The sequence below is a fragment of the Crinia signifera genome, chromosome 5, assembly GCF_055691185.1.
Source record: "Crinia signifera chromosome 5, ASM5569118v1, whole genome shotgun sequence".
Lineage (NCBI taxonomy): Eukaryota > Metazoa > Chordata > Amphibia > Anura > Myobatrachidae > Crinia > Crinia signifera.
In genome coordinates, this window is record NC_139221.1 from 5679794 (window position 1) to 5706703 (window position 26910).

General features: G+C 57.4%; 1 protein-coding gene across 2 annotated transcripts in view; it reads left to right on the top strand.

Moving 5' to 3' along the window:
* Positions 1 to 26910, top strand: part of KIF9 (kinesin family member 9) — a 97836-nt gene that overhangs the window by 18104 nt on the left and 52822 nt on the right. For both annotated transcript variants that reach the window (XM_083186554.1, XM_083186553.1), the window contains exons 5-7: positions 1140 to 1364; positions 1453 to 1536; positions 19909 to 20001. In XM_083186554.1, the coding sequence (XP_083042680.1) occupies positions 1140 to 1364; positions 1453 to 1536; positions 19909 to 20001 (402 nt within the window). The remainder of the gene's footprint in view (positions 1 to 1139; positions 1365 to 1452; positions 1537 to 19908; positions 20002 to 26910) is intronic.

The following is a 26910-nucleotide window of genomic DNA, read 5'->3' on the forward strand; positions in this document are numbered from 1 at the left end:
AAAGCGCTGCAGCCGGGTGTGCCCCTGTCATACACCTGCAGGCAGTGGGGTTCAGGGCGCTGCAGCCGGGTGTGCCCCAGTCATACACCTGCAGGCAGTGGGGTACAGGGCGCTGCAGCCGGGTGTGCCCCTGTCATACACCTGCAGGCAGTGGGGTACAGGGCGCTGCAGCCGGGTGTGCCCCAGTCATACACCTGCAGGCAGTGGGGTACAGGGCGCTGCAGCCGGGTGTGCCCCTGTCATACACCTGCAGTCAGTGGGGTACAAAGCGCTGCAGCCGGGTGTGCCCCTGTCATACACCTGCAGGCAGTGGGGTACAGGGCGCTGCAGCCGGGTGTGCCCCAGTCATACACCTGCAGGCAGTGGGGTACAGGGCGCTGCAGCCGGGTGTGCCCCAGTCATACACCTGCAGGCAGTGGGGTACAGGGCGCTGCAGCCGGGTGTGCCCCAGTCATACACCTGCAGGCAGTGAGGTACAGGGCGCTGCAGCCGGGTGTGCCCCAGTCATACACCTGCAGGCAGTGGGGTACAGGGCGCTGCAGCCGGGTGTGCCCCTGTCATACACCTGCAGGCAGTGGGGTACAGGGCGCTGCAGCCGGGTGCGTCAGCCGCATACACCTGCAGGCAGTGGGGTACAGGGCGCTGCAGCCGGGTGCGTCACCTGCATACACCTGCAGGCAGTGGGGTTCAGGGCGCTGCAGCCGGGTGTGCCCCTGTCATACACCTGCAGTCAGTGAGGTACAGGGTGCTGCAGCCGGGTGTGCCCCTGTCATACACCTGCAGTCAGTGAGGTACAGGGTGCTGCAGCTGGGTGCGTCAGCCGCATACACCTGCAGGCAGTGGGGTACAGGGCGCTGCAGCCGGGTGCGTCAGCCGCATACACCTGCAGGCAGTGGGGTACAGGGCGCTGCAGCCGGGTGTGCCCCTGTCATACACCTGCAGGCAGTGGGGTACAGGGCGCTGCAGCCGGGTGTGCCCCAGTCATACACCTGCAGGCAGTGGGGTACAGGGCGCTGCAGCCGGGTGTGCCCTAGTCTTACACCTGCAGGCAGTGGGGTACAGGGCGCTGCAGCCACTCCCCTATATACTCCCCTATATACTCTGCGGAGCCCTAAGCCGCTGCTCTCTATCCCACACAGGTCTTCAGAGAGATTGAGGAGCAGAGCGACTGTTCCGTTACTGTGAGGATCTCTTACCTGGAGATCTACAATGAAACGCTGTTCGACCTCCTGTCCACCCTGCCCGATGTCCCCGCCTCCAGCGCCCAAATGTGCATCGTTGACGATGTACAGGGAGTGTTCGTTAAAGGTTTATCCGTCCACCATGCTGCTAGCGAGGAACACGGCCTGAACCTGCTGTTTGAGGCAAGAATTGTGTCTGTAGCGTGTGACATGTCCTTCTGACGTGAGCTATGTACTCTCCGTGTTACAGCTTCTCATACATGTTCTGTAGGGGGAGACGAACCGAATCATAGGATCGCACACCATGAACACAAAGTCATCCCGGTCCCACTGTATCTTCACCATCCATCTGGAGGTGAGTGTGTGATCCGTTCCCCACAAGACTTGCCCGGATAGGATCACCGCTTCCTGTAACCGTAACGGAACCTTCTATTTAATCCTCCTCTCTCTGTATCGCACTATATCTGCATTTCTGCTCTGTAAGTCACACTTCTGTCACATTGGTTGGATCAGTTTGGATAGGCGCTAAGTATTGAGTTGTCGGTTCCCTGGCAGCTGATGCTGGATCATTAGTATTATCTATAGAGCATGCCACTGTCTCTGTGCCCGTTGCTGTGTGCCCCCTGCTCCTGCACTCCGCAGTCTCCCACTGATACATGGAACATGCCACTGTCTCTGTGCCCGCTGCTGTGTGCCCCCTGCTCCTGCACTCCGCAGTCTCCCACTGATACATGGAACATGCCACTGTCTCTGTGCCCGCTGCTGTGTGCCCCCTGCTCCTGCACTCCGCAGTCTCCCACTGATACATGGAACATGCCACTGTCTCTGTGCCCGCTGCTGTGTGCCCCCTGCTCCTGCACTCCGCAGTCTCCCACTGATACATGGAACATGCCACTGTCTCTGTGCCCGCTGCTGTGTGCCCCCTGCTCCTGCACTCCGCAGTCTCCCACTGATACATGGAACATGCCACTGTCTCTGTGCCCGCTGCTGTGTGCCCCCTGCTCCTGCACTCCGCAGTCTCCCACTGATACATGGAACATGCCACTGTCTCTGTGCCCGCTGCTGTGTGCCCCCTGCTCCTGCACTCCGCAGTCTCCCACTGATACACGGAACATGCCACTGTCTCTGTGCCCGCTGCTGTGTGCCCCCTGCTCCTGCACTCCGCAGTCTCCCACTGATACATGGAACATGCCACTGTCTCTGTGCCCGCTGCTGTGTGCCCCCCTGCTCCTGCACTCCGCAGTCTCCCACTGATACATGGAACATGCCACTGTCTCTGTGCCCGCTGCTGTGTGCCTCCTGCACTCCGCAGTCTCCCACTGATACATGGAACATGCCACTGTCTCTGTGCCCGCTGCTGTGTGCCCCCTGCTCCTGCACTCCGCAGTCTCCCACTGATACATGGAACATGCCACTGTCTCTGTGCCCACTGCTGTGTGCCCCCTGCTCCTGCACTCCGCAGTCTCCCACTGATACATGGAACATGCCACTGTCTCTGTGCCCGCTGCTGTGTGCCCCCTGCTCCTGCACTCCGCAGTCTCCCACTGATACATGGAACATGCCACTGTCTCTGTGCCCGCTGTTGTGTGCCACCTGCTCCTGCACTCCGCAGTCTCCCACTGATACATGGAACATGCCACTGTCTCTGTGCCCGCTGCTGTGTGCCCCTGCTCCTGCACTCCGCAGTCTCCCACTGATACATGGAACATGCCACTGTCTCTGTGCCCGCTGTTGTGCCCCCTGCTCCTGCACTCCGCAGTCTCCCACTGATACATGGAACATGCCACTGTCTCTGTGCCCGCTGCTGTGTGCCCCCTGCTCCTGCACTCCGCAGTCTCCCACTGATACATGGAACATGCCACTGTCTCTGTGCCCGCTGCTGTGTGCCCCCTGCTCCTGCACTCCGCAGTCTCCCACTGATACATGGAACATGCCACTGTCTCTGTGCCCGCTGCTGTGTGCCCCCTGCTCCTGCACTCCGCAGTCTCCCACTGATACATGGAACATGCCACTGTCTCTGTGCCCGCTGCTGTGTGCCTCCTGCACTCCGCAGTCTCCCACTGATACATGGAACATGCCACTGTCTCTGTGCCCGCTGCTGTGTGCCCCCTGCTCCTGCACTCCGCAGTCTCCCACTGATACATGGAACATGCCACTGTCTCTGTGCCCACTGCTGTGTGACCCCTGCTCCTGCACTCCGCAGTCTCCCACTGATACATGGAACATGCCACTGTCTCTGTGCCCGCTGCTGTGTGCCCCCTGCTCCTGCACTCCGCAGTCTCCCACTGATACATGGAACATGCCACTGTCTCTGTGCCCGCTGTTGTGTGCCACCTGCTCCTGCACTCCGCAGTCTCCCACTGATACATGGAACATGCCACTGTCTCTGTGCCCGCTGCTGTGTGCCCCTGCTCCTGCACTCCGCAGTCTCCCACTGATACATGGAACATGCCACTGTCTCTGTGCCCGCTGTTGTGCCCCCTGCTCCTGCACTCCGCAGTCTCCCACTGATACATGGAACATGCCACTGTCTCTGTGCCCGCTGCTGTGTGCCCCCTGCTCCTGCACTCTGCAGTCTCCCACTGATACATGGAACATGCCACTGTCTCTGTGCCCGCTGCTGTGTGCCCCCTGCTCCTGCACTCCGCAGTCTCCCACTGATACATGGAACATGCCACTGTCTCTGTGCCCGCTGTTGTGTGCCTCCTGCACTCCGCAGTCTCCCACTGATACATGGAACATGCCACTGTCTCTGTGCCCGCTGCTGTGTGCCCCCTGCTCCTGCACTCCGCAGTCTCCCACTGATACATGGAACATGCCACTGTCTCTGTGCCCGCTGTTGTGTGCCCCCTGCTCTCCGCAGTCTCCCACTAATACATGGAACATGCCACTGTCTCTGTGCCCGCTGTTGTGTGCCTCCTGCACTCCGCAGTCTCCCACTGATACATGGAACATGCCACTGTCTCTGTGCCCGCCGCTGTGTGCCCCCTGCTCCTGCACTCCACAGTCTTCCACTGATACATGGAACATGCCACTGTCTCTGTGCCCCCTGCTCCTGCACTCCGCAGTCTCCCACTGATACATGGAACATGCCACTGTCTCTGTGCCCGCTGCTGTGTGCCCCCTGCTCCTGCACTCCGCAGTCTCCCACTGATACATGGAACATGCCACTGTCTCTGTGCCCGCTGCTGTGTGCCCCCTGCTCCTGCACTCCGCAGTCTCCCACTGATACATGGAACATGCCACTGTCTCTGTGCCCGCTGCTGTGTGCCCCCTGCTGCTGCACTCCGCAGTCTCCCACTGATACATGGAACATGCCACTGTCTCTGTGCCCGCTGCTGTGTGCCCCCTTCTCCTGCACTCCGCAGTCTCCCACTGATACATGGAACATGCCACTGTCTCTGTGCCCGCTGCTGTGTGCCCCCTGCTCCTGCACTCCGCAGCCTCCCACTGATACATGGAACATGCCACTGTCTCTGTGCCCGCTGCTGTGTGCCCCCTGCTCCTGCACTCCGCAGTCTCCCACTGATACATGGAACATGCCACTGTCTCTGTGCCCGCTGCTGTGTGCCCCCTGCTCCTGCACTCCGCAGTCTCCCACTGATACATGGAACATGCCACTGTCTCTGTGCCCGCTGCTGTGTGCCCCCTGCTCCTGCACTCCGCAGTCTCCCACTGATACATGGAACATGCCACTGTCTCTGTGCCCGCTGCTGTGTGCCCCCTGCTCCTGCACTCCGCAGTCTCCCACTGATACATGTAACATGCCACTGTCTCTGTGCCCGCTGCTGTGTGCCCCCTGCTCCTGCACTCCGCAGTCTCCCACTGATACATGGAACATGCCACTGTCTCTTTGCCCGCTGTTGTGTGCCCCCTGCTCCTGCACTCCGCAGTCTCCCACTGATACATGGAACATGCCACTGTCTCTGTGCCCGCTGTTGTGTGCCTCCTGCACTCCGCAGTCTCCCACTGATACATGGAACATGCCACTGTCTCTGTGCCCGCTGCTGTGTGCCCCCTTCTCCTGCACTCCGCAGTCTCCCACTGATACATGGAACATGCCACTGTCTCTGTGCCCGCTGCTGTGTGCCCCCTGCTCCTGCACTCCGCAGCCTCCCACTGATACATGGAACATGCCACTGTCTCTGTGCCCGCTGCTGTGTGCCCCCTGCTCCTGCACTCCGCAGTCTCCCACTGATACATGGAACATGCCACTGTCTCTGTGCCCGCTGCTGTGTGCCCCCTGCTCCTGCACTCCGCAGTCTCTCACTGATACATGGAACATGCCACTGTCTCTGTGCCCGCTGCTGTGTGCCCCCTGCTCCTGCACTCCGCAGCCTCCCACTGATACATGGAACATGCCACTGTCTCTGTGCCCGCTGCTGTGTGCCCCCTGCTCCTGCATTCCGCAGTCTCCCACTGATACATGGAACATGCCACTGTCTCTGTGCCCGCTGCTTTGTGCCCCCTGCTCCTGCACTCCGCAGTCTCCCACTGATACATGGAACATGCCACTGTCTCTGTGCCCGCTGCTGTGTGCCCCCTGCTCCTGCACTCCGCAGTCTCCCACTGATACATGGAACATGCCACTGTCTAGGTGCCCGCTGCTGTGTGCCCCCTGCTCCTGCACTCCGCAGTCTCCCACTGATACATGGAACATGCCACTGTCTCTTTGCCCGCTGTTGTGTGCCCCCTGCTCCTGCACTCCGCAGTCTCCCACTGATACATGGAACATGCCACTGTCTCTGTTCCCGCTGCTGTGTGCCCCCTGCTCCTGCACTCCGCAGTCTCCCACTGATACATGGAACATGCCACTGTCTAGGTGCCCGCTGCTGTGTGCCCCCTGCTCCTGCACTCCGCAGTCTCCCACTGATACATGGAACATGCCACTGTCTCTGTGCCCGCTGTTGTGTGCCCCCTGCTCCTGCACTCCGCAGTCTCCCACTGATACATGGAACATGCCACTGTCTCTGTGCCCGCTGCTGTGTGCCCCCTTCTCCTGCACTCCACAGTCTCCCACTGATACATGGAACATGCCACTGTCTCTGTGCCCGCTGCTGTGTGCCCCCTGCTCCTGCACTCCGCAGTCTCCCACTGATACATGGAACATGCCACTGTCTCTGTGCCCGCTGCTGTGTGCCCCCTGCTCCTGCACTCCGCAGTCTCCCACTGATACATGGAACATGCCACTGTCTCTGTGCCCGCTGTTGTGTGCCCCCTGCTCCTGCACTCCGCAGTCTCCCACTGATACATGGAACATGCCACTGTCTCTGTGCCCGCTGCTGTGTGCCCCCTGCTCCTGCACTCCGCAGTCTCCCACTGATACATGGAACATGCCACTGTCTCTGTGCCCGCTGCTGTGTGCCCCCTGCTCCTGCACTCCGCAGTCTCCCACTGATACATGGAACATGCCACTGTCTCTGTGCCCGCTGTTGTGTGCCCCCTGCTCCTGCACTCCGCAGTCTCCCACTGATACATGGAACATGCCACTGTCTCTGTGCCCGCTGCTGTGTGCCCCCTGCTCCTGCACTCCGCAGTCTCCCACTGATACATGGAACATGCCACTGTCTCTGTGCCCGCTGCTGTGTGCCCCCTGCTCCTGCACTCCGCAGTCTCCCACTGATACATGGAACATGCCACTTTCTCTGTGCCCGCTGCTGTGTGCCCCCTGCTCCTGCACTCCGCAGTCTCCCACTGATACATGGAACATGCCACTGTCTCTGTGCCCGCTGTTGTGTGCCCCCTGCTCCTGCGCTCCGCAGTCTCCCACTGATACATGGAACATGCCACTGTCTCTGTGCCCGCTGCTGTGTGCCTCCTGCTCCTGCGCTCCGCAGTCTCCCACTGATACATGGAACATGCCACTGTCTCTGTGCCCGCTGCTGTGTGCCCCCTGCTCCTGCGCTCCGCAGTCTCCCACTGATACATGGAACATGCCACTGTCTCTGTGCCCGCTGCTGTGTGCCCCCTGCTCCTGCGCTCCGCAGTCTCCCACTGATACATGGAACATGCCACTGTCTCTGTGCCCGCTGCTGTGTGCCCCCTGCTCCTGCACTCCGCAGTCTCCCACTGATACACGGAACATGCCACTGTCTCTGTGCCCGCTGCTGTGTGCCCCCTGCTCCTGCACTCCGCAGTCTCCCACTGATACATGGAACATGCCACTGTCTCTGTGCCCGCTGCTGTGTGCCCCCTGCTCCTGCACTCCGCAGTCTCCCACTGATACATGGAACATGCCACTGTCTCTGTGCCCGCTGCTGTGTGCCCCCTGCTCCTGCACTCCGCAGTCTCCCACTGATAAATGGAACATGCCACTGTCTCTGTGCCCGCTGTTGTGTGCCCCCTGCTCCTGCACTCCGCAGTCTCCCACTGATACATGTAACATGCCACTGTCTCTGTGCCCGCTGCTGTGTGCCCCCTGCTCCTGCACTCCGCAGTCTCCCACTGATACATGGAACATGCCACTGTCTCTGTGCCCGCTGCTGTGTGCCCCCTGCTCCTGCACTCCGCAGTCTCCCACTGATACATGGAACATGCCACTGTCTCTGTGCCCGCTGCTGTGTGCCCCCTGCTCCTGCACTCCGCAGTCTCCCACTGATACATGGAACATGCCACTGTCTCTGTGCCCGCTGCTGTGTGCCCCCTGCTCCTGCACTCCGCAGTCTCCCACTGATACATGGAACATGCCACTGTCTCTGTGCCCGCTGCTGTGTGCCCCCTGCTCCTGCACTCCGCAGTCTCCCACTGATATACGGAACATGCCACTGTCTCTGTGCCCGCTGCTGTGTGCCCCCTGCTCCTGCACTCCGCAGTCTCCCACTGATACATGGAACATGCCACTGTCTCTGTGCCCGCTGCTGTGTGCCCCCTGCTCCTGCACTCCGCAGTCTCCCACTGATACATGGAACATGACACTGTCTCTTTGCCCGCTGTTGTGTGCCCCCTGCTCCTGCACTCCGCAGTCTCCCACTGATACATGGAACATGCCACTGTCTCTGTGCCCGCTGTTGTGTGCCCCCTGCTCCTGCACTCCGCAGTCTCCCACTGATACATGGAACATGCCACTGTCTCTGTGCCCGCTGCTGTGTGCCCCCTGCTCCTGCACTCCGCAGTCTCCCACTGATACATGGAACATGCCACTGTCTCTGTGCCCGCTGCTGTGTGCCCCCTGCTCCTGCACTCCGCAGTCTCCCACTGATACATGGAACATGCCACTGTCTCTGTGCCCGCTGCTGTGTGCCCCCTGCTCCTGCACTCCGCAGTCTCCCACTGATACATGGAACATGCCACTGTCTCTGTGCCCGCTGCTGTGTGCCCCCTGCTCCTGCACTCCGCAGTCTCCCACTGATACATGGAACATGCCACTGTCTCTGTGCCCGCTGCTGTGTGCCCCCTGCTCCTGCACTCCGCAGTCTCCCACTGATACACGGAACATGCCACTGTCTCTGTGCCCGCTGCTGTGTGCCCCCTGCTCCTGCACTCCGCAGTCTCCCACTGATACACGGAACATGCCACTGTCTCTGTGCCCGCTGCTGTGTGCCCCCTGCTCCTGCACTCCGCAGTCTCCCACTGATACATGGAACGCAGTCTCCCACTGATACATGGAACATGCCACTGTCTCTGTGCCCGCTGCTGTGTGCCCCCTTCTCCTGCACTCCGCAGTTTCCCACTGATACATGGAACATGCCACTGTCTCTGTGCCCGCTGCTGTGTGCCCCCTTCTCCTGCACTCCGCAGTCTCCCACTGATACATGGAACATGCCACTGTCTCTGTGCCCGCTGCTGTGTGCCCCCTGCTCCTGCACTCCGCAGCCTCCCACTGATACATGGAACATGCCACTGTCTCTGTGCCCGCTGCTGTGTGCCCCCTGCTCCTGCACTCCGCAGTCTCCCACTGATACATGGAACATGCCACTGTCTCTGTGCCCGCTGCTGTGTGCCCCCTGCTCCTGCACTCCGCAGTCTCCCACTGATACATGGAACATGCCACTGTCTCTGTGCCCGCTGCTGTGTGCCCCCTGCTCCTGCACTCCGCAGTCTCCCACTGATACATGGAACATGCCACTGTCTCTGTGCCCGCTGCTGTGTGCCCCCTGCTCCTGCACTCCGCAGTCTCCCACTGATACATGTAACATGCCACTGTCTCTGTGCCCGCTGCTGTGTGCCCCCTGCTCCTGCACTCCGCAGTCTCCCACTGATACATGGAACATGCCACTGTCTCTTTGCCCGCTGTTGTGTGCCCCCTGCTCCTGCACTCCGCAGTCTCCCACTGATACATGGAACATGCCACTGTCTCTGTGCCCGCTGTTGTGTGCCTCCTGCACTCCGCAGTCTCCCACTGATACATGGAACATGCCACTGTCTCTGTGCCCGCTGCTGTGTGCCCCCTTCTCCTGCACTCCGCAGTCTCCCACTGATACATGGAACATGCCACTGTCTCTGTGCCCGCTGCTGTGTGCCCCCTGCTCCTGCACTCCGCAGCCTCCCACTGATACATGGAACATGCCACTGTCTCTGTGCCCGCTGCTGTGTGCCCCCTGCTCCTGCACTCCGCAGTCTCCCACTGATACATGGAACATGCCACTGTCTCTGTGCCCGCTGCTGTGTGCCCCCTGCTCCTGCACTCCGCAGTCTCTCACTGATACATGGAACATGCCACTGTCTCTGTGCCCGCTGCTGTGTGCCCCCTGCTCCTGCACTCCGCAGCCTCCCACTGATACATGGAACATGCCACTGTCTCTGTGCCCGCTGCTGTGTGCCCCCTGCTCCTGCATTCCGCAGTCTCCCACTGATACATGGAACATGCCACTGTCTCTGTGCCCGCTGCTTTGTGCCCCCTGCTCCTGCACTCCGCAGTCTCCCACTGATACATGGAACATGCCACTGTCTCTGTGCCCGCTGCTGTGTGCCCCCTGCTCCTGCACTCCGCAGTCTCCCACTGATACATGGAACATGCCACTGTCTAGGTGCCCGCTGCTGTGTGCCCCCTGCTCCTGCACTCCGCAGTCTCCCACTGATACATGGAACATGCCACTGTCTCTTTGCCCGCTGTTGTGTGCCCCCTGCTCCTGCACTCCGCAGTCTCCCACTGATACATGGAACATGCCACTGTCTCTGTTCCCGCTGCTGTGTGCCCCCTGCTCCTGCACTCCGCAGTCTCCCACTGATACATGGAACATGCCACTGTCTAGGTGCCCGCTGCTGTGTGCCCCCTGCTCCTGCACTCCGCAGTCTCCCACTGATACATGGAACATGCCACTGTCTCTGTGCCCGCTGTTGTGTGCCCCCTGCTCCTGCACTCCGCAGTCTCCCACTGATACATGGAACATGCCACTGTCTCTGTGCCCGCTGCTGTGTGCCCCCTTCTCCTGCACTCCACAGTCTCCCACTGATACATGGAACATGCCACTGTCTCTGTGCCCGCTGCTGTGTGCCCCCTGCTCCTGCACTCCGCAGTCTCCCACTGATACATGGAACATGCCACTGTCTCTGTGCCCGCTGCTGTGTGCCCCCTGCTCCTGCACTCCGCAGTCTCCCACTGATACATGGAACATGCCACTGTCTCTGTGCCCGCTGTTGTGTGCCCCCTGCTCCTGCACTCCGCAGTCTCCCACTGATACATGGAACATGCCACTGTCTCTGTGCCCGCTGCTGTGTGCCCCCTGCTCCTGCACTCCGCAGTCTCCCACTGATACATGGAACATGCCACTGTCTCTGTGCCCGCTGCTGTGTGCCCCCTGCTCCTGCACTCCGCAGTCTCCCACTGATACATGGAACATGCCACTGTCTCTGTGCCCGCTGTTGTGTGCCCCCTGCTCCTGCACTCCGCAGTCTCCCACTGATACATGGAACATGCCACTGTCTCTGTGCCCGCTGCTGTGTGCCCCCTGCTCCTGCACTCCGCAGTCTCCCACTGATACATGGAACATGCCACTGTCTCTGTGCCCGCTGCTGTGTGCCCCCTGCTCCTGCACTCCGCAGTCTCCCACTGATACATGGAACATGCCACTTTCTCTGTGCCCGCTGCTGTGTGCCCCCTGCTCCTGCACTCCGCAGTCTCCCACTGATACATGGAACATGCCACTGTCTCTGTGCCCGCTGTTGTGTGCCCCCTGCTCCTGCGCTCCGCAGTCTCCCACTGATACATGGAACATGCCACTGTCTCTGTGCCCGCTGCTGTGTGCCTCCTGCTCCTGCGCTCCGCAGTCTCCCACTGATACATGGAACATGCCACTGTCTCTGTGCCCCCTGCTCCTGCGCTCCGCAGTCTCCCACTGATACATGGAACATGCCACTGTCTCTGTGCCCGCTGCTGTGTGCCCCCTGCTCCTGCGCTCCGCAGTCTCCCACTGATACATGGAACATGCCACTGTCTCTGTGCCCGCTGCTGTGTGCCCCCTGCTCCTGCACTCCGCAGTCTCCCACTGATACACGGAACATGCCACTGTCTCTGTGCCCGCTGCTGTGTGCCCCCTGCTCCTGCACTCCGCAGTCTCCCACTGATACATGGAACATGCCACTGTCTCTGTGCCCGCTGCTGTGTGCCCCCTGCTCCTGCACTCCGCAGTCTCCCACTGATACATGGAACATGCCACTGTCTCTGTGCCCGCTGCTGTGTGCCCCCTGCTCCTGCACTCCGCAGTCTCCCACTGATAAATGGAACATGCCACTGTCTCTGTGCCCGCTGTTGTGTGCCCCCTGCTCCTGCACTCCGCAGTCTCCCACTGATACATGTAACATGCCACTGTCTCTGTGCCCGCTGCTGTGTGCCCCCTGCTCCTGCACTCCGCAGTCTCCCACTGATACATGGAACATGCCACTGTCTCTGTGCCCGCTGCTGTGTGCCCCCTGCTCCTGCACTCCGCAGTCTCCCACTGATACATGGAACATGCCACTGTCTCTGTGCCCGCTGCTGTGTGCCCCCTGCTCCTGCACTCCGCAGTCTCCCACTGATACATGTAACATGCCACTGTCTCTGTGCCCGCTGCTGTGTGCCCCCTGCTCCTGCACTCCGCAGTCTCCCACTGATACATGGAACATGCCACTGTCTCTGTGCCCGCTGCTGTGTGCCCCCTGCTCCTGCACTCCGCAGTCTCCCACTGATATACGGAACATGCCACTGTCTCTGTGCCCGCTGCTGTGTGCCCCCTGCTCCTGCACTCCGCAGTCTCCCACTGATACATGGAACATGCCACTGTCTCTGTGCCCGCTGCTGTGTGCCCCCTGCTCCTGCACTCCGCAGTCTCCCACTGATACATGGAACATGACACTGTCTCTTTGCCCGCTGTTGTGTGCCCCCTGCTCCTGCACTCCGCAGTCTCCCACTGATACATGGAACATGCCACTGTCTCTGTGCCCGCTGTTGTGTGCCCCCTTCTACTGCACTCCGCAGTCTCCCACTGATACATGGAACATGCCACTGTCTCTGTGCCCGCTGCTGTGTGCCCCCTGCTCCTGCACTCCGCAGTCTCCCACTGATACATGGAACATGCCACTGTCTCTGTGCCCGCTGCTGTGTGCCCCCTGCTCCTGCACTCCGCAGTCTCCCACTGATACATGGAACATGCCACTGTCTCTGTGCCCGCTGCTGTGTGCCCCCTGCTCCTGCACTCCGCAGTCTCCCACTGATACATGGAACATGCCACTGTCTCTGTGCCCGCTGCTGTGTGCCCCCTGCTCCTGCACTCCGCAGTCTCCCACTGATACATGGAACATGCCACTGTCTCTGTGCCCGCTGCTGTGTGCCCCCTGCTCCTGCACTCCGCAGTCTCCCACTGATACACGGAACATGCCACTGTCTCTGTGCCCGCTGCTGTGTGCCCCCTGCTCCTGCACTCCGCAGTCTCCCACTGATACACGGAACATGCCACTGTCTCTGTGCCCGCTGCTGTGTGCCCCCTGCTCCTGCACTCCGCAGTCTCCCACTGATACATGGAACGCAGTCTCCCACTGATACATGGAACATGCCACTGTCTCTGTGCCCGCTGCTGTGTGCCCCCTTCTCCTGCACTCCGCAGTTTCCCACTGATACATGGAACATGCCACTGTCTCTGTGCCCGCTGCTGTGTGCCCCCTGCTCCTGCACTCCGCAGTCTCCCACTGATACATGGAACATGCCACTGTCTCTGTGCCCGCTGCTGTGTGCCCCCTGCTCCTGCACTCCGCAGTCTCCCACTGATACATGGAACATGCCACTGTCTCTGTGCCCGCTGCTGTGTGCCCCCTGCTCCTGCACTCCGCAGTCTCCCACTGATACACGGAACATGCCACTGTCTCTGTGCCCGCTGCTGTGTGCCCCCTGCTCCTGCACTCCGCAGTCTCCCACTGATACACGGAACATGCCACTGTCTCTGTGCCCGCTGCTGTGTGCCCCCTGCTCCTGCACTCCGCAGTCTCCCACTGATACACGGAACATGCCACTGTCTCTGTGCCCGCTGCTGTGTGCCCCCTGCTCCTGCACTCCGCAGTCTCCCACTGATACACGGAACATGCCACTGTCTCTGTGCCCGCTGCTGTGTGCCCCCTGCTTCTGCACTCCGCAGTCTCCCACTAATACACGGAACATGCCACTGTCTCTGTGCCCGCTGCTGTGTGCCCCCTGCTCCTGCACTCCGCAGTCTCCCACTGATACACGGAACATGCCACTGTCTCTGTGCCCGCTGCTGTGTGCCCCCTGCTCCTGCACTCCGCAGTCTCCCACTGATACATGGAACATGCCACTGTCTCTGTGCCCGCTGTTGTGTGCCCCCTGCTCCTGCACTCCGCAGTCTCCCACTGATACATGGAACATGCCACTGTCTCTGTGCCCGCTGCTGTGTGCCTCCTGCTCCTGCGCTCCGCAGTCTCCCACTGATACATGGAACATGCCACTGTCTCTGTGCCCGCTGCTGTGTGCCCCCTGCTCCTGCGCTCCGCAGTCTCCCACTGATACATGGAACATGCCACTGTCTCTGTGCCCGCTGCTGTGTGCCCCCTGCTCCTGCGCTCCGCAGTCTCCCACTGATACATGGAACATGCCACTGTCTCTGTGCCCGCTGCTGTGTGCCCCCTGCTCCTGCACTCCGCAGTCTCCCACTGATACACGGAACATGCCACTGTCTCTGTGCCCGCTGCTGTGTGCCCCCTGCTCCTGCACTCCGCAGTCTCCCACTGATACATGGAACATGCCACTGTCTCTGTGCCCGCTGCTGTGTGCCCCCTGCTCCTGCACTCCGCAGTCTCCCACTGATACATGGAACATGCCACTGTCTCTGTGCCCGCTGCTGTGTGCCCCCTGCTCCTGCACTCCGCAGTCTCCCACTGATAAATGGAACATGCCACTGTCTCTGTACCCGCTGTTGTGTGCCCCCTGCTCCTGCACTCCGCAGTCTCCCACTGATACATGTAACATGCCACTGTCTCTGTGCCCGCTGCTGTGTGCCCCCTGCTCCTGCACTCCGCAGTCTCCCACTGATACATGGAACATGCCACTGTCTCTGTGCCCGCTGCTGTGTGCCCCCTGCTCCTGCACTCCGCAGTCTCCCACTGATACATGGAACATGCCACTGTCTCTGTGCCCGCTGCTGTGTGCCCCCTGCTCCTGCACTCCGCAGTCTCCCACTGATACATGTAACATGCCACTGTCTCTGTGCCCGCTGCTGTGTGCCCCCTGCTCCTGCACTCCGCAGTCTCCCACTGATACATGGAACATGCCACTGTCTCTGTGCCCGCTGCTGTGTGCCCCCTGCTCCTGCACTCCACAGTCTCCCACTGATATACGGAACATGCCACTGTCTCTGTGCCCGCTGCTGTGTGCCCCCTGCTCCTGCACTCCGCAGTCTCCCACTGATACATGGAACATGCCACTGTCTCTGTGCCCGCTGCTGTGTGCCCCCTGCTCCTGCACTCCGCAGTCTCCCACTGATACATGGAACATGACACTGTCTCTTTGCCCGCTGTTGTGTGCCCCCTGCTCCTGCACTCCGCAGTCTCCCACTGATACATGGAACATGCCACTGTCTCTGTGCCCGCTGTTGTGTGCCCCCTGCTCCTGCACTCCGCAGTCTCCCACTGATACATGGAACATGCCACTGTCTCTGTGCCCGCTGCTGTGTGCCCCCTGCTCCTGCACTCCGCAGTCTCCCACTGATACATGGAACATGCCACTGTCTCTGTGCCCGCTGCTGTGTGCCCCCTGCTCCTGCACTCCGCAGTCTCCCACTGATACATGGAACATGCCACTGTCTCTGTGCCCGCTGCTGTGTGCCCCCTGCTCCTGCACTCCGCAGTCTCCCACTGATACATGGAACATGCCACTGTCTCTGTGCCCGCTGCTGTGTGCCCCCTGCTCCTGCACTCCGCAGTCTCCCACTGATACACGGAACATGCCACTGTCTCTGTGACCGCTGCTGTGTGCCCCCTGCTCCTGCACTCCGCAGTCTCCCACTGATACACGGAACATGCCACTGTCTCTGTGCCCGCTGCTGTGTGCCCCCTGCTCCTGCACTCCGCAGTCTCCCACTGATACATGGAACGCAGTCTCCCACTGATACATGGAACATGCCACTGTCTCTGTGCCCGCTGCTGTGTGCCCCCTTCTCCTGCACTCCGCAGTCTCCCACTGATACATGGAACATGCCACTGTCTCTGTGCCCGCTGCTGTGTGCCCCCTGCTCCTGCACTCCGCAGTCTCCCACTGATACATGGAACATGCCACTGTCTCTGTGCCCGCTGCTGTGTGCCCCCTGCTCCTGCACTCCGCAGTCTCCCACTGATACATGGAACATGCCACTGTCTCTGTGCCCGCTGCTGTGTGCCCCCTGCTCCTGCACTCCGCAGTCTCCCACTGATACACGGAACATGCCACTGTCTCTGTGCCCGCTGCTGTGTGCCCCCTGCTCCTGCACTCCGCAGTCTCCCACTGATACACGGAACATGCCACTGTCTCTGTGCCCGCTGCTGTGTGCCCCCTGCTCCTGCACTCCGCAGTCTCCCACTGATACACGGAACATGCCACTGTCTCTGTGCCCGCTGCTGTGTGCCCCCTGCTCCTGCACTCCGCAGTCTCCCACTGATACACGGAACATGCCACTGTCTCTGTGCCCGCTGCTGTGTGCCCCCTGCTTCTGCACTCCGCAGTCTCCCACTAATACACGGAACATGCCACTGTCTCTGTGCCCGCTGCTGTTTGCCCCCTGCTCCTGCACTCCGCAGTCTCCCACTGATACACGGAACATGCCACTGTCTCTGTGCCCGCTGCTGTGTGCCCCCTGCTCCTGCACTCCGCAGTCTCCCACTGATACACGGAACATGCCACTGTCCCTGTGCCCACTGCTGTGTGCCCCCTGCTCCTGCACTCCGCAGTCTCCCACTGATACATGGAACATGCCACTGTCTCTGTGCCCGCTGCTGTGTGCCCCCTGCTCCTGCACTCCGCAGTCTCCCACTGATACATGGAACATGCCACTGTCTCTGTGCCCGCTGCTGTGTGCCCCCCTGCTCCTTCACTCCGCAGTCTCCCACTGATACACGGAACATGCCACTGTCTCTGTGCCCGCTGCTGTGGGCCCCCTGCTCCTGCACTCCGCAGTCTCCCACTGATACACGGAACATGCCACTGTCTCTGTGCCCGCTGCTGTGGGCCCCCTGCTCCTGCACTCCGCAGTCTCCCACTGATACACGGAACATGCCACTGTCTCTGTGCCCGCTGCTGTGTGCCCCCTGCTCCTGCACTCCGCAGTCTCCCACTGATACATGGAACATGCTACTGTCTCTGTGCCCGCTGCTGTGTGCCCCCTGCTCCTGCACTCCGCAGTCTCCCACTGATACATGGAACATGCCACTGTCTCTGTGCCCGCTGCTGTGTGCCCCCTGCTTCTGCACTCCGCAGTCTCCCACTGATACATGGAACATGCCACTGTCTCTGTGCCCGCTGCTGTGTGCCCCCCTGCTCCTGCACTCCGCAGTCTCCCACTGATACATGGAACATGCCACTGTCTCTGTGCCCGCTGCTGTGTGCCCCCCTGCTCCTGCACTCCGCAGTCTCCCACTGATACATGGAACATGCCACTGTCTCTGTGCCCGCTGCTGTGTGCCCCCCTGCTCCTGCACTCCGCAGTCTCCCACTGATACATGGAACATGCCACTGTCTCTGTGCCCGCTGCTGTGTGCCCCCCTGCTCCTGCACTCCGCAGTCTCCCACTGATACATGGAACATGCCACTGTCTCTGTGCCCGCTGCTGTGTGCCCCCTGCTCCTGCACTCCGCAGTCTCCCACTGATACATGGAACATGCCACTGTCTCTGTGCCCGCTGCTGTGTGCCCCCTGCTCCTGCACTCCGCAGTCTCCCACTGATACATGGAACATGCCACTGTCTCTGTGCCCGCTGCTGTATGCCCCCTGCTCCTGCACTCCGCAGTCTCCCACTGATACATGGAACATGCCACTGTCTCTGTGCCCACTGCTGTGTGCCCCCCTGCTCCTGCACTCCGCAGTCTCCCACTGATACATGGAACATGCCACTGTCTCTGTGCCCGCTGCTGTGTGCCCCCTGCTCCTGCACTCCGCAGTCTCCCACTGATACATGGAACATGCCACTGTCTCTGTGCCCGCTGCTGTGTGCCCCCTGCTCCTGCACTCCGCAGTCTCCCACTGATACATGGAACATGCCACTGTCTCTGTGCCCGCTGCTGTGTGCCCCCTGCTCCTGCACTCCGCAGTCTCCCACTGATACATGGAACATGCCACTGTCTCTGCGCCCGCTGCTGTGTGCCCCCTGCTCCTGCACTCCGCAGTCTCCCACTGATACATGGAACATGCCACTGTCTCTGTGCCCGCTGCTGTGTGCCCCCCTGCTCCTGCACTCCGCAGTCTCCCACTGATACATGGAACATGCCACTGTCTCTGTGCCCGCTGCTGTGTGCCCCCTGCTCCTGCACTCCGCAGTCTCCCACTGATACATGGAACATGCCACTGTCTCTGTGCCCGCTGCTGTGTGCCCCCTGCTCCTGCACTCCGCAGTCTCCCACTGATACATGGAACATGCCACTGTCTCTGTGCCCGCTGCTGTGTGCCCCCTGCTTCTGCACTCCGCAGTCTCCCACTGATACATGGAACATGCCACTGTCTCTGTGCCCGCTGCTGTGTGCCCCCTGCTCCTGCACTCCGCAGTCTCCCACTGATACATGGAACATGCCACTGTCTCTGTGCCCGCTGCTGTGTGCCTCCTGCACTCCGCAGTCTCCCACTGATACATGGAACATGCCACTGTCTCTGTGCCCGCTGCTGTGTGCCCCCTGCTCCTGCACTCCGCAGTCTCCCACTGATACATGGAACATGCCACTGTCTCTGTGCCCGCTGCTGTGTGCCCCCTGCTCCTGCACTCCGCAGTCTCCCACTGATACATGGAACATGCCACTGTCTCTGTGCCCGCTGCTGTGTGCCCCCTGCTCCTGCACTCCGCAGTCTCCCACTGATACATGGAACATGCCACTGTCTCTGTGCCCGCTGCTGTGTGCCCCCTGCTCCTGCACTCCGCAGTCTCCCACTGATACATGGAACATGCCACTGTCTCTGTGCCCGCTGCTGTGTGCCCCCTGCTGCTGCACTCCGCAGTCTCCCACTGATACATGGAACATGCCACTGTCTCTGTGCCCGCTGCTGTGTGCCCCCTGCTCCTGCACTCCGCAGTCTCCCACTGATACATGGAACATGCCAATGTCTCTGTGCCCGCTGCTGTGTGCCCCCTGCTCCTGCACTCCGCAGTCTCCCACTGATACATGGAACATGCCACTGTCTCTGTGCCCGCTGTTGTGTGCCCCCTGCTCCTGCACTCCGCAGTCTCCCACTGATACATGGAACATGCCACTGTCTCTGTGCCCGCTGTTGTGTGCCCCCTGCTCCTGCACTCCGCAGTCTCCCACTGATACATGGAACATGCCACTGTCTCTGTGCCCGCTGCTGTGTGCCCCCTGCTCCTGCACTCCGCAGTCTCCCACTGATACATGGAACATGCCACTGTCTCTGTGCCCGCTGTTGTGTGCCCCCTGCTCCTGCACTCCGCAGTCTCCCACTGATACATGGAACATGCCACTGTCTCTGTGCCCGCTGCTGTGTGCCCCTTGCTCCTGCACTCCGCAGTCTCCCACTGATACATGGAACATGCCACTGTCTCTTTGCCCGCTGTTGTGTGCCCCCTGCTCTTGCACTCCGCAGTCTCCCACTGATACTTGGAACATGCCACTGTCTCTGTGCCCGCTGTTCTGTGCCACCTGCTCCTGCACTCCGCAGTCTCCCACTGATACATGGAACATGCCACTGTCTCTGTGCCCGCTGTTGTGTGCCCCCTGCTCCTGCACTCCGCAGTCTCCCACTGATACATGGAACATGCCACTGTCTCTGTGCCCGCTGCTGTGTGCCCCCTGCTCCTGCACTCCGCAGTCTCCCACTGATACATGGAACATGCCACTGTCTCTGTGCCCGCTGCTGTGTGCCCCCTGCTCCTGCACTCCGCAGTCTCCCACTGATACATGGAACATGCCACTGTCTCTGTGCCCGCTGCTGTGTGCCCCCTGCTCCTGCACTCCGCAGTCTCCCACTGATACATGGAACATGCCACTGTCTCTGTGCCCGCTGCTGTGTGCCCCCTGCTCCTGCACTCCGCAGTCTCCCACTGATACATGGAACATGCCACTGTCTCTGTGCCCGCTGCTGTGTGCCCCCTGCTCCTGACCTGTTTTCCTTCTCCAGTCTCATTCTAGGGTTTTGTCTAATGCAAAATACACAGTATCCAAAATTAACCTGGTGGATTTGGCGGGCTCGGAGAGACTGGGCAAAACTGGGGTGAGTACACACAGTGATCCCCATTCTGAGGTTATATTCTTATTGTGCGGCCCCTCCAAATACTGTACCTTAGTGCAATGTCCAATCTTCTACATACTTGGTGCAAATCTGCAGTAACCTATGGCAACCAATAATTCAGACTAGGGGAAATGATTGTGGGATTGGCATATGTGGGGACATATGACCTAGTGTTTGCACCTATAACAATAGGTCTTCTATCGCCCTGAATCGCCCACATTAAATCTCTTACATCCACTCTCTGTGATGAGATGTTACATATATGATCTGTAGGATTGTAGAAACCACCAGCATAGAGGTTGTATGGTGGATTGGGGCACTGTCCTGTTACCTTCTGTCACACTCTATGTCTCTATGTAATGTGTGTATTGTGGCACTGTCCTGTTACCTGCTGTCACACTCTGTGTCTCTATGTAATGTGTGGTGTGTGGTGGATTGGGGCACTGTCCTGTTACCTGCTGTCACACTCTATGTCTCTATGTAATGTGTGGTGGATTGGGGCACTGTCCTGTTACCTGCTGTCACTCTCTATGTCTCTATGTAATGTGTGGTGGATTGGGGCACTGTCCTGTTACCTTCTGTCACACTCTATGTCTCTATGTAATGTGTGTATTGTGGCACTGTCCTGTTACCTGCTGTCACACTCTGTGTCTCTATGTAATGTGTGGCGTGTGGTGGATTGGGGCACTGTCCTGTTACCTGCTGTCACACTCTATGTCTCTATGTAATGTGTGTATTGGGGCACTGTCCTGTTACCTGCTGTCACTCTCTATGTCTCTATGTAATGTGTGGCGTGTGATGGATTGGGGCACTGTCCTGTTACCTGCTGTCACACTCTATGTCTGTATGTAATGTGTGGTGTGTGGTGGATTGGGGCACTGTCCTGTTACCTGCTGTCACTCTCTATGTCTCTATGTAATGTGTGGCGTGTGGTGGATTGGGGCACTGTCCTGTTACCTGCTGTCACACTCTATGTCTCTATGTAATGTGTGGTGGATTGGGGCACTGTCCTGTTACCTGCTGTCACACTCTATGTCTCTATGTAATGTGTGTATTGGGGCACTGTCCTGTTACCTGCTGTCACTCTCTATGTCTCTATGTAATGTGTGGCGTGTGGTGGATTGGGGCACTGTCCTGTTACCTGCTGTCACACTCTATGTCTCTATGTAATGTGTGTATTGGGGCACTGTCCTGTTACCTGCTGTCACTCTCTATGTCTCTATGTAATGTGTGGCGTGTGATGGATTGGGGCACTGTCCTGTTACCTGCTGTCACACTCTATGTCTCTATGTAATGTGTGGTGTGTGGTGGATTGGGGCACTGTCCTGTTACCTGCTGTCACTCTCTATGTCTCTATGTAATGTGTGGTGGATTGGGGCACTTTCCTGTTACCTGCTGTCACACTCTATGTCTGTATGTAATGTGTGGTGTATTGGGGCACTGTCCTGTTACCTGCTGTCACTCTCTATGTCTCTATGTAATGTGTGTATTGGGGCACTGTCCTGTTACCTGCTGTCACACTCTATGTCTGTATGTAATGTGTGGTGGATTGGGGCACTGTCCTGTTACCTGCTGTCACACTCTATGTCTGTATGTAATGTGTGGTGGATTGGGGCACTGTCCTGTTACCTGCTGTCACACTCTGTGTCTCTATGTAATGTGTGGTGGATTGGGGCACTGTCCTGTTACCTGCTGTCACTCTCTATGTCTCTATGTAATGTGTGGTGGATTGGGGCACTGTCCTGTTACCTGCTGTCACACTCTATGTCTCTATGTAATGTGTGGTGGATTGGGGCACTGTCCTGTTACCTGCTGTCACACTCTATGTCTCTATGTAATGTGTGGTGGATTGGGGCACTGTCCTGTTACCTGCTGTCACTCTCTATGTCTCTATGTAATGTGTGGTGGATTGGGGCACTGTCCTGTTACCTGCTGTCACTCTCTATGTCTCTATGTAATGTGTGGTGGATTGGGGCACTGTCCTGTTACCTGCTGTCACACTCTATGTCTCTATGTAATGTGTGGCGTGTGGTGGATTGGGGCACTGTCCTGTTACCTGCTGTCACACACTGTGTCTCTATGTAATGTGTGGCGTATGGTGGATTGGGGCACTGTCCTGTTACCTGCTTGTCACTCTCTATGTCTCTATGTAATGTGTGGTGGATTGGGGCACTGTCCCGTTACCTGCTGTCACACTCTATGTCTCTATGTAATGTGTGTCGTGTGGTGGATTGGGGCACTGTCCTGTTACCTGCTGTCACTCTCTATGTCTCTATGTAATGTGTGGTGTATTGGGGCACTGTCCTGTTACCTGCTGTCACACTCTATGTCTCTATGTAATGTGTGGTGTATTGGGGCACTGTCCTGTTACCTGCTGTCACTCTCTATGTCTCTATGTAATGTGTGGTGGATTGGGGCACTGTCCTGTTACCTGCTGTCACACTCTATGTCTCTATGTAATGTGTGGTGGATTGGGGCACTGTCCTGTTACCTGCTGTCACTCTCTATGTCTCTATGTAATGTATGGTGGATTGGGGCACTGTCCTGTTACCTGCTGTCACTCTCTATGTCTCTATGTAATGTGTGGTGGATTGGGGCACTGTCCTGTTACCTGCTGTCACACTCTATGTCTCTATGTAATGTGTGGTGGATTGGGGCACTGTCCTGTTACCTGCTGTCACACTCTGTGTCTCTATGTAATGTGTGGTGGATTGGGGCACTGTCCTGTTACCTGCTGTCACTCTCTATGTCTCTATGTAATGTATGGTGGATTGGGGCACTGTCCTGTTACCTGCTGTCACTCTCTATGTCTCTATGTAATGTGTGGTGGATTGGGGTACTGTCCTGTTACCTGCTGTCACTCTCTATGTCTCTATGTAATGTGTGGTCTGTGGTGGATTGGGGCACTGTCCTGTTACCTGCTGTCACACTCTATGTCTCTATGTAATGTGTGGCGTGTGGTGGATTGGGGCACTGTCCTGTTACCTGCTGTCACTCTCTATGTCTCTATGTAATGTGTGGTGGATTGGGGCACTGTCCTGTTACCTGCTGTCACACTCTATGTCTCTATGTAATGTGTGGTGGATTAGAGCACTGTCCTGTTACCTGTTGTCACACTCTATGTCTCTATGTAATGTGTGGTGGATTGGGGCACTGTCCTGTTACCTGCTGTCACTCTCTATGTCTCTATGTAATGTGTGGTGTATTGGGGCACTGTCCTGTTACCTGCTGTCACTCTCTATGTCTCTATGTAATGTGTGGTGGATTGGGGCACTGTCCTGTTACCTGCTGTCACTCTCTATGTCTCTATGTAATGTGTGGTGGATTGGGGCACTGTCCTGTTACCTGCTGTCACTCTCTATGTCTCTATGTAATGTGTGGTGTATTGGGGCACTGTCCTGTTACCTGCTGTCACTCTCTATGTCTCTATGTAATGTGTGGTGGATTGGGGCACTGTCCTGTTACCTGCTGTCACTCTCTATGTCTCTATGTAATGTGTGGTGGATTGGGGCACTGTCCTGTTACCTGCTGTCACTCTCTATGTCTGTATGTAATGTGTGGCGTGTGGTGGATTGGGGCACTGTCCTGTTACCTGCTTTCACTCTCTATGTAATGTGTGGTGGATTGGGGCACTGTCCTGTTACCTGCTGTCACTCTCTATGTAATGTGTGGTGGATTGGGGCACTGTCCTGTTACCTGCTGTCACTCTCTATGTAATGTGTGGTGGATTGGGGCACTGTCCTGTTACCTGCTGTCACACTCTATGTCTCTATGTAATGTGTGGTCTGTGGTGGATTGGGGCACTGTCCTGTTACCTGCTGTCACACTCTATGTCTCTATGTAATGTGTGGCGTGTGGTGGATTGGGGCACTGTCCTGTTACCTGCTGTCACTCTCTATGTCTCTATGTAATGTGTGGCGTGTGGTGGATTGGGGCACTGTCCTGTTACCTGCTTTCACTCTCTATGTAATGTGTGGTGGATTGGGGCACTGTCCTGTTACCTGCTGTCACTCTCTATGTAATGTGTGGTGGATTGGGGCACTGTCCTGTTACCTGCTGTCACACTCTATGTCTCTATGTAATGTGTGGTGGATTGGGGCACTGTCCTGTTACCTGCTGTCACTCTCTATGTCTCTATGTAATGTGTGGTGGATTGGGGCACTGTCCTGTTACCTGCTGTCACTCTCTATGTCTCTATGTAATGTGTGGTGGATTGGGGCACTGTCCTGTTACCTGCTGTCACACTCTATGTCTCTATGTAATGCGTGGCGTGTGGTGGATTGGGGCACTGTCCTGTTACCTGCTGTCACACACTGTGTCTCTATGTAATGTGTGGCGTATGGTGGATTGGGGCACTGTCCTGTTACCTGCTTGTCACTCTCTATGTCTCTATGTAATGTGTGGTGGATTGGGGCACTGTCCTGTTACCTGCTGTCACTCTCTATGTCTCTATGTAATGTGTGGTGGATTGGGGCACTGTCCTGTTACCTGCTGTCACTCTCTATGTCTCTATGTAATGTGTGGTGGATTGGGGCACTGTCCTGTTACCTGCTGTCACACTCTATGTCTCTATGTAATGCGTGGCGTGTGGTGGATTGGGGCACTGTCCTGTTACCTGCTGTCACACACTGTGTCTCTATGTAATGTGTGGCGTATGGTGGATTGGGGCACTGTCCTGTTACCTGCTTGTCACTCTCTATGTCTCTATGTAATGTGTGGTGGATTGGGGCACTGTCCCGTTACCTGCTGTCACACTCTATGTCTCTATGTAATGTGTGGCGTGTGGTGGATTGGGGCACTGTCCTGTTACCTGCTGTCACTCTCTATGTCTCTATGTAATGTGTGGTGTATTGGGGCACTGTCCTGTTACCTGCTGTCACTCTCTATGTCTCTATGTAATGTGTGGTGGATTGGGGCACTGTCCTGTTACCTGCTGTCACACTCTATGTCTCTATGTAATGTGTGGTGGATTGGGGCACTGTCCTGTTACCTGCTGTCACTCTCTATGTCTCTATGTAATGTATGGTGGATTGGGGCACTGTCCTGTTACCTGCTGTCACTCTCTATGTCTCTATGTAATGTGTGGTGTATTGGGGCACTGTCCTGTTACCTGCTGTCACTCTCTATGTCTCTATGTAATGTGTGGTGGATTGGGGCACTGTCCTGTTACCTGCTGTCACTCTCTATGTCTCTATGTAATGTATGGTGGATTGGGGCACTGTCCTGTTACCTGCTGTCACTCTCTATGTCTCTATGTAATGTGTGGTGGATTGGGGCACTGTCCTGTTACCTGCTGTCACACTCTATGTCTCTATGTAATGTGTGGTGTATTGGGGCACTGTCCTGTTACCTGCTGTCACTCTCTATGTCTCTATGTAATGTGTGGTGGATTGGGGCACTGTCCTGTTACCTGCTGTCACACTCTATGTCTCTATGTAATGTGTGGTGGATTGGGGCACTGTCCTGTTACCTGCTGTCACTCTCTATGTCTCTATGTAATGTATGGTGGATTGGGGCACTGTCCTGTTACCTGCTGTCACTCTCTATGTCTCTATGTAATGTGTGGTGGATTGGGGTACTGTCCTGTTACCTGCTGTCACTCTCTATGTCTCTATGTAATGTGTGGTCTGTGGTGGATTGGGGCACTGTCCTGTTACCTGCTGTCACACTCTATGTCTCTATGTAATGTGTGGTGTGTGGTGTATTGGGGCACTGTCCTGTTACCTGCTGTCACTCTCTATGTCTCTATGTAATGTGTGGTGTGTGGTGTATTGGGGCACTGTCCTGTTACCTGCTGTCACTCTCTATGTCTCTATGTAATGTGTGGTGTGTGGTGGATTGGGGCACTGTCCTGTTACCTGCTTTCACTCTCTATGTAATGTGTGGTGGATTGGGGCACTGTCCTGTTACCTGCTGTCACTCTCTATGTAATGTGTGGTGGATTGGGGCACTGTCCTGTTACCTGCTGTCACACTCTATGTCTCTATGTAATGTGTGGTGGATTGGGGCACTGTCCTGTTACCTGCTGTCACTCTCTATGTCTCTATGTAATGTGTGGTGGATTGGGGCACTGTCCTGTTACCTGCTGTCACACTCTATGTCTCTATGTAATGTGTGGTGGATTGGGGCACTGTCCTGTTACCTGCTGTCACTCTCTATGTCTCTATGTAATGTGTGGTGGATTGGGGCACTGTCCTGTTACCTGCTGTCACACTCTATGTCTCTATGTAATGTGTGGTGGATTAGAGCACTGTCCTGTTACCTGCTGTCACTCTCTATGTCTCTATGTAATGTGTGGTGGATTGGGGCACTGTCCTGTTACCTGCTGTCACACTCTATGTCTCTATGTAATGTGTGGTGGATTGGGGCACTGTCTTGTTACCTGCTGTCACACTCTATGTCTGTATGTAATGTGTGGTGGATTGGGGCACTGTCTTGTTACCTGCTGTCACACTCTATGTCTCTATGGGCCTTATTCTGATCTGAGCTTAGTACAAATTTGTTCTTAAAATGGGCAAAACCATGTGCACTGCAGGTGGGGCAGATGTAACATGTATAGAGAGAGTTAGGATTGTGTTAGTTATTTTGTTTCTGTGCAGGGTAAATACTGGCTGCATTATTTTTACACTGCAATTTAGATTTCAGTTTCAGCACACCCCACCCAAATATAACTCTCTCTGCACATGTTTAATCTGCCCCACCTGCAGTGCACATGGTTTTGCCCATTTTAAGAACAAATTTGTACTGAGCTCAGATCAGAATAAGGCCCTATGTAATGTGTGGTGTATTGGGGCACTGTCCTGTTACCTGCTGTCACTCTCTATGTCTCTATGTAATGTGTGGTGGATTGGGGCACTGTCCTGTTACCTGCTGTCACTCTCTATGTCTCTA